Consider the following 8,263-nt stretch of genomic DNA (forward strand, 5'->3'; position numbering starts at 1 on the left):
CACTAAGTCCTGCCCGCTTTGGCTTAAGCACATCTTTTCCAACAGAGAAAAGTCTCTCCACCGCAGCAGGAAGGAATGGGGGTGTTGTATTTAGGGATAGTAGAGTCCGGGATGAACAACTGATTTTATCCGCCGGCATTAGAAGGGTAACTGTAAAGCACATGCATGTTAACTAGGGTGGGCCAAAAAAACCGACTTTGGAATTTCGTTCCAATAAATTGAAAAAAGTTGCCATTTTCTATATAATTAGCGATGGTAAAAAATTTTTTTTGATTAAAAAGCTTTTAAGGGTCCCGCAAACGCCCCAAAGTGCTTCAGTTTTGTCAAATTTCGCTAAAAAAAACGATATAAAATGCCAATAAAACCTTCTAAATTACCACCAATCTTCCTCATATTTGATACGCGTATGAAGCAACTGGATGCGCAGCATATTGAAAAAATTTGATGAACATGGCTCAAATACCTTGTGAGATATTCATGTGGAGAAGATGTTTGAATATTGAAAACTTCAACCACATGGTGGCGCTGTAGTTTTATATTTACTTTAGTAACTGGCGACACACTGAAGCTAGCGACACATTCAAGGTATCAATGGAAAGGTAATTAGCAAGGCTAAGCGATCATGTATTAAACTTGGCCAAACTAATATTTGATGACGTCACTATGACGTCATACTATTTAAAATTGCCTTTCTGCAATTAATCTCATCATAGTTGTTCCCTCATGTCGCCAGCCAGAACTTAATTAAGTGTGATTTCTATGTGCATGGTTCAATGATTACTGTAGAACATTCTAAAAGAATCACACCACCTTTCCTCGTTATGACGTCTGATAACGTCACAATGCTAGTTTTTATCATTGACCATTTTTAACATGAGTTAGTTTTTTCGGTGCTCGATTAGCTTGCTGATCGGACGTATTTGAAGCCTGGGTTAGCAATGGTTTTTGATTCCTATTGACTAAAGATTTCACGGCTCGCCTCGATTAGATAGTCTGGTAAAAGACTAATCTATTTCTCTGTGCTGTTGCTCCTACGACGTTGGGTGATCTTTCTATTTTCTTTGTGCTGACAATCTGCGTCGAGCTGACGTTTTGAATAAAGTACTGGGACAGTATCCAACTCGGTTTTAATTTGAGAGTGCGTGAAAGAAACTGTCAGGGGATTGCAGGAGGCCAAGTTTACTGTATGCAATGCTGAAAGGGAAGCGCAGGATTGGCTGGTTTAATGTGTGGTGTTCTCGGTTATCATTCTGTATATTTCCTTCTGAAATATTCTTCATGGACGTAGTTATCTTCATATTACCTTAAGTTATTGAGAGGATGAGATAGGATAAGGCTCAGCCAACCAAGCTAAAATCCTACAAAAGATTAAGAATAAAAAGTATTTTGCAGATACATATGGATATATTAGGCCACTTTTTAGGATTATCAACCTTATGATTTGAAAAGCTATTTTATGAAAAACATCGTATCTCGATCAACTACAAAACTATGGCTAATTGACGAATCACCTTTGCTAAATCTCAACGCTAGTACCCATAGACTTGGATTTATTGGAAAGTATCCTCCATGTGGGAAAGAAGTCTTGCTTCAGTTCCATGGTTGTCACACAATTAAGCAAGAAGAATCTAAAAGTACTTCTCCGAAACGAGAAGCAATAATTTTAGTTGTCGAAGATATTAAACAATGGTGAAAGAAAACAGGAATCGGTCTTAAAACCACAGATGCTATAACTTACATGGTCAAGAAGTTGACAGACAGGTATGAAAATTTGAAAAAGTGCAAACACAGAGAAGGAAAACAAAGAGAATACAGAAAGAAATTTTTAGATGATCTGCAAAATACGCTATGGGTTGTTAAGAAAAACGTAGAAGACGATTTGAGAACGTCTACCAACCCTAAGAAAATGGAGGACTGGAATTATCTTGAAGCAATCCAGGGTAAAAATCGAAAAGCCACTTTGGGTTCTTTAGATATTCAAGAGCAAATAAAAATGAAAAGAAAGAAAACGAGACAAGATCAAGGTATAAAACGTAAACTTAAAGATGCTTTAGATACACCACTTCCGCAAGATTTGTTGCAATCCAGTACTTCTTCAGAAGAAAGTGGAGAAGATCTGGATCAAACCTATGTGGGAGATTTGTCGGCAAAAACAAGCAAGACAACGGAAACCAAGAAAAAGCAAGTTCTTACACCCCAAGTTTGCAGTCTGGCAGCCAAATATTCTTTGTCGAACAGGCAAGTATTTGAAATGGTAGGTGCCCCGACAGCAGAAAATAGTCTTAATAACAAAATTCTCTCTGTAAATACTGTACGCCGAAAGCAGATGAAATTTTCTACTGAAGCAGAAAAAAATCTCTTAGCTAGTGAACTTGCTGCAGCTACTGATTTTTTCACACTTCACTGGGACGCGGAAATATTCAAAGCTCTCACTCACTATGCTGACAAGGAGGAGCGAGTGGCTGTGCTACTAACCACTTCTGAGGGAGACGAGATATTACTCGGAATAATACCTGTGAAAAATGGATCTGCAGCTGAAGAGCACTCCAAAATTCTGAATCTGCTAATAGAAAAGGGCATAAAACTAAACAAAATAGTCGCATGCGTATTTGACACTACCGCAGTTAATACTGGTGTAAAATTTGGCATCGTGAAACGTTTCGAAACTTCCTTATCTCATGCACTGTTAGAATTAGCCTGCCGGCATCATGTTTACGAATTGCTTTGTGGTGCAGCAAGTGAATCCGTCCTCGGAAAATTGTCTACAACTGGAGATAAGAAGAAGACCACAGCACCTTATGAACCACTTTTTAAGAAGCTGTGTTCTACTTGGAATGACATTAATACAGATACACAAAATCTCGAACTCTTGGATAAGAAGAAACTTTCACGCACTTTATTCAGCCACATTGAAGAAGCTAAACAATTTTTTAAAAGTTGGTTAGAAAATGATACAGTGTCAAGGCATGATTATTTAAAAATGGCCCAACTTTGCTACATGTATCTTGGTGGTATTCTTCCACTGAAATTGTCGTTCTTCCACAAAAATTCTGAAATTGTTGTTCTGCTGAAGGGACGTGTTTTTTTTCTCTCTCTTCTCTCTGCTCTCTGGCTTCGGGCGTAATGCCAAGTGAAAAATCAAGAAAGTCTGGTACTTCTTTAAGAGAGGGCAATTCGGACAGCTCTAATCAAGACAGTTTGGATAAAATGGTTGAAAAATGCATGCCTAGAATTGAAGAATTGATAAACAAAGCAATGGAAAGACTGGTAAAAAAGCACGAAGAAGAGATTTTACCACTTAAAACTGAAATTGAGCAGCTAAAAGACAGCCAAAACTTTATATGCAACAAATATGAAGAGATGAAGAAACAATACGAGACTGTGGTTAAATCAAACAAGGTACAGGAAACAGAAATTGAAAAACTAAATACTAGTGCAAAGAAATTAGAAACCAAAACAAACGAAGAATGTATCAAATTAAATAATCTAGAACAATATGAAAGACGACAAAATCTTGAGTTTGTCGGAATACCAGTGAAGAAAAATGAAGACATTTGCAATATCGTTGTTCAACTGGCCAGCAAGCTCGATGTTGAAGTAAAAGAAGATGAAATTATAGCAGCACATCGACTACAACAGAAGGATGATGCGAAACCACCTGCGGTCATTGTGCGCTTCAGCAATCGCAACGTGCGCAACCGCATCTATAAAAATCGCAAAGCTGCTCGAGACCAAGTATTCCCAATAGAAGGATTGAGAGAACTGTACATCAACGAAAATTTAACACAGCAACGAAAGAGGCTTTTCTGGCTCTGCAAAAAAAAAGCAAAAAGCAAAGAATACCGATATGTTTGGACTACAAATGGACGGATATATGTGAGAAAGAGTGATGGTTTCGATTCAATTATAATTAACAAAGAAGACGATCTAAAAAAGCTGTGATGGTGGGTGTATTTGTTATTCCTCTTGTCTTTTCTTTACTTATTACTTTTACCTGTTTTTAACTGTTTTGGAAATACCACAACGGTATGCTTATGGAATTAATAGATGAAGGCTTTAGTAGTAACTATCGAAATGTATGTGAAAAACACACAACCACCAGTGTCATAAAAGAATTACTTACTAACACGACATCAGATCTAACTGTTTGTCATGTTAACATAGTGAGTCTAAATAAAAACATAGAAAAACTAGATCAACTCCTTTCTGACATTTTAAAACCAATAGATATACTCTGTTTGACTGAAACACGACTAACCACTAGCACTGAAAGTCTCTTTTGGCTTCCTGGGTACGAATTAATTAACGTGAATTCCAGCACAAAAGCAGGAGGAGCTGGTATCTACTTATCAAATAAATTAACTTTCAATAACTTAGACACTCTCCGCCTTAATTTAAAAAACTGCGAAGACGTCTGGGCTGAAATCTCGTTGCCTAACAATGAGTTCCTTATCGTCGGATCGATTTACCGCCATCCTTCTAGCGACATAGGCTCCTTTCAGGAAAGCTTTATTAATTTGATTAAATCATTCAAACCTAAACAGAAGTATCCGATCCCAGGTGATTTCAACATCGACTTTGGAAAGTATATAGAAAACAATAAATTAAAATTTTACTTTGATGAAGTTACCGCTGCGGGTGCGTTACAACTAATAAACATACCAACTAGAATAACTACAACTACTAGCACAATTATTGATCACATTTACACCAACTGTTTACACACCCATAAAATGAAACCCTTTGTAATTTCAAGTGACGTATCGGATCACTTGCCCATTGTGGTCAAAACAAACTTTACGGCATCACATAAAGAGCAGTCGAGGCCATTGATTAGAAAAATCACCGCACAACAGCTTGAAAAATATCTAGCTGATCTTGACTCTAACCTTCAAACTTCAACCGCAATAAGCAGTAATAGTATTGAATGGCTTATTGCTAAAATGATCTTCTTAACAAGCCTACATTTTCCTAAAGTTAAACAAACACGTAAACAACATTCCTCATCAGGTAAACCTTGGATTTCTAATCGTATCTTGAAGCTTATCAAAAAACAAAATAAACTTTTTCGAAAATTTCTCAAAAATAAGGATCCCACAATACACAATGAATATAAGCAATTTCGTAACAAACTAACTCGCAAAAAACCAAAGCGAAAAAGGCTTATTACAAAGAAATATTCAAATTAGGTAGAAGTTCCTCAGATACTTGGAAGACTATCAACAAGATAATACGTAAACAAAACAAAACTAATGAATTACCATCCAAAATCTCGCTTAACAATCACACAACTACAGAAAAACCAGAAGAAATCTGCGAGGAAATGAATAACTATTTTGTGAATATTGGTCATAAACTAGCCAAAGGTAAACAAATAAGCACAAATTACAGAAATACTCTAAAAAATGGACGGTCTAGCCCTGTTACTTCCGTCAGCCTGCAACCAACAGATAATAACGAAGTAATAAATATAATTGATGACCTCAAGCATAACAAGTCCCCAGGATACGACGACATTCCCTTGACTATTATAAAGAGCTCCAAGTTCTTAATAGCTCCTTATCTCACCCGAGTCTTTAATAACTGTATGATTAGTGGACACTATCCTGAAGCTTTGAAAATAGCCAAAGTCATACCTATCTATAAATCAGGCTCCAAGCAGGAACCTCAGAATTACAGACCGATATCGATTTTATCGCCTTTCAACAAAATATTTGAGACAATCATTCACAAACGCTTGGCTAATTTCTGGGACAAATATAAACTCTTCTCCCCTTTGCAATTTGGATTTCGCAAAAACTACTCAACCAATTTAGCAATTGCTCACTTCCATGAAGATATCATAAATGAACTAAACAACAATCACATTGTGTGCTCAGTATTTATAGATCTCAAAAAAGCATTTGATACAGTTAATCACGAAATCTTAATCGACAAGTTGAATCATTATGGCGTAAGGGGAAACGTTAAAAACCTTATTCATTCCTATCTAACCAATAGGCAGCAATATGTACATGGCGGGGAAATCAACTCTTCTCGCTCAAATATTACTATTGGAGTTCCTCAGGGCAGTGTACTTGGCCCCTTTTTTTTTTCAGTTTACATGAACGATCTTCCCGATGCAACTAATTTGAAAACTCTACTCTATGCTGATGACACAGTTCTCTATTTGGCTAAAAAAACTATCAGCAACCTCCAGCCGATAATGAATAAAGAATTATGTAAACTCTACACTTGGCTTGATAACAATCAGTTGACACTCAACTTGAGTAAAACTAACTACATACTCTTTAACAATAAAAAGACTACACTCTCCGATATGCAAATAAAATTAAGTGATACAATAAATAAAGAAGTTGACCACACGCGCTAATTAGGAATCACAATCGATAACAAACTCAACTGGAATAAACACATTGATAGCCTCTCGAAAAAACTATCCTCTTCTTCAGACGTACTTAGCAAACTTAGAAAATTCACTACTAGAAAAGTTCTAATCAATATTTATTATAGCATTGTACACTCGCACCTACAATATGGAATTATCAACTGGGGATGCGCACCCACAAAATACTTGAATAGAATTCAGGTTAGACAAAATAAGATAATTAAAATCGTTATAGGAGCATTTGAAATGAAAACTAAATTACTGCCACTCTATCAAGAAAATAAAATACTAACTGTTAATTCTACTTATAAACTAGAAATAAGCAAATTTATGTACAAATTTTATAATAATAAACTACCGAAAAACTTCAAAACTTTCTTTACTCATGTATCATCTATTCATTCGTATAACACCCGACGTTCAAGTTCCAATTTACTTTATACTAAACTGGCAAATACCCATTTATTTCAAAAAAGTTTAAAATGCATGGGAATCAAGGTATGGGACTGTTTACCTCATAATATGAAAAAAAACATGAACAAAGGCTTCAAATATTTCAGTAAAATGTGCAAAAAACACTTCTTCAATAATCAAGAGCTATAAAAACGACATCCACTACCTGACTATGTTAATTGTTACTATTGTTTGTAGTATCTGTATTTGTTTTGTTTTTTTCTGTTCTTCCTTCCTTCTTCTTTTTTGTGTCAATTTGCAACAATATTAACAACGCAATACTTTCTTTTGTATAACTATTTGAATGAGAGAGTGCAGACTCGACGACCTCCTACGCCTTCAGGGCTACGGTCTTTAGCACTCTTTCATTGGATGCACACTGTCAGTTTTTGTTTTATGTATGTTTCGGCGTTTCGCATCCAAACAAAAATAAAATGACCATCCATCCACGAAAATATATGCCATTCAAGCTGCGGGCACCGTCTGCCTACCATCATGCAAGATGGATGTCTAAAGTTCTCTACGTTATGAAGTTAGCAATGCTTAAGCCATATTTTGCCCATGACATAAACTCCGTTCGGAGTTTGGCAACATTCTACAGCGTTTACTATGCCAAAGCGTGGCTAACATGCATGTTTGCTTCCAAAGCTCCCTCAAATGACTTGGCTTTCATCAAAGCACTAAAGGAAATCTGCAGTGCTAAAGGAATTTTGCCCTATGAGTTTTTAAAGATTGTCCAACCTGCTCTAGATAAGATTCAAGATCACACTTGGTACTTGAGTGAACGGCTGGTAGGTCTTGCTCTTTTTGATCCATCAGTGGATAACTCAACCAAAGAAGCAATGCGCTCAGCTTTGTTGAAATACAAAGGAAAACCTTTTCAAAAAAGTCAGGAGATGCCACAATGCTCTTCATTTTCCAATAAGCAATTGAAAGATTTTGTTGGGGCCGACACATATAGACTTTTTATTACTTCTTATTACTTATTAATTACTTCCGATTACCTGCATCCAAAAGAAAATTTTACTTTAAACTGGGAAGAAAATATCACTAATTAAAAGTTGTACTTTAATAATTCGATATACCGGTACTGTAAAAGGCAAATGAATCGTTCATATGAACTCAATTTCCAATGCATTACGTCATAATGACGTCATCAAACATTATCATGACCAAGTTCAATGCTTAATCGCTTAGCCGTACTAATTACCTTTCCATTGATACCTTGTATGTGTCGGTGGCTTCAGTGTGTCATCAGTAATGAAGGGAAATATAAAATTACAGCGCCACCATGTGGTTGAAATTTTAAAAACTTTAAACATGAATATCTCACTAAGTATTTGAGTCATGTTAATCAATTTTTTTTACATGTTGTGTATTAAGTTGCTCCATATATTGGTCAAGTATAAGAACGATTGGCGA

The 8,263-nt window shown here is 36.0% G+C and overlaps 1 protein-coding gene across 1 annotated transcript; it reads left to right on the forward strand.

Annotated features, from left to right (window-relative positions):
• Positions 1–3,123: 3,123 nt before the first annotated feature.
• LOC145788419 (uncharacterized) lies at positions 3,124–3,942 on the forward strand. Its single transcript, XM_082600186.1, has one exon. The coding sequence runs from the start codon at positions 3,124–3,126 to the stop codon at positions 3,940–3,942; it is 819 nt and encodes a 272-aa protein (XP_082456312.1).
• The last annotated feature ends 4,321 nt before the right edge of the window (positions 3,943–8,263 follow it).

Source organism: Aplidium turbinatum, chromosome 2, assembly GCF_918807975.1.
Source record: "Aplidium turbinatum chromosome 2, kaAplTurb1.1, whole genome shotgun sequence".
NCBI classification, from domain to species: Eukaryota; Metazoa; Chordata; class Ascidiacea; order Aplousobranchia; family Polyclinidae; genus Aplidium; species Aplidium turbinatum.

Excerpts from the sequence above, each read along its gene's own strand:
- LOC145788419 (XM_082600186.1), top strand. The coding sequence starts at position 3,124 with ATGCCAAGTGAAAAATCAAGAAAGTCTGGTACTTCTTTAAGAGAGGGC.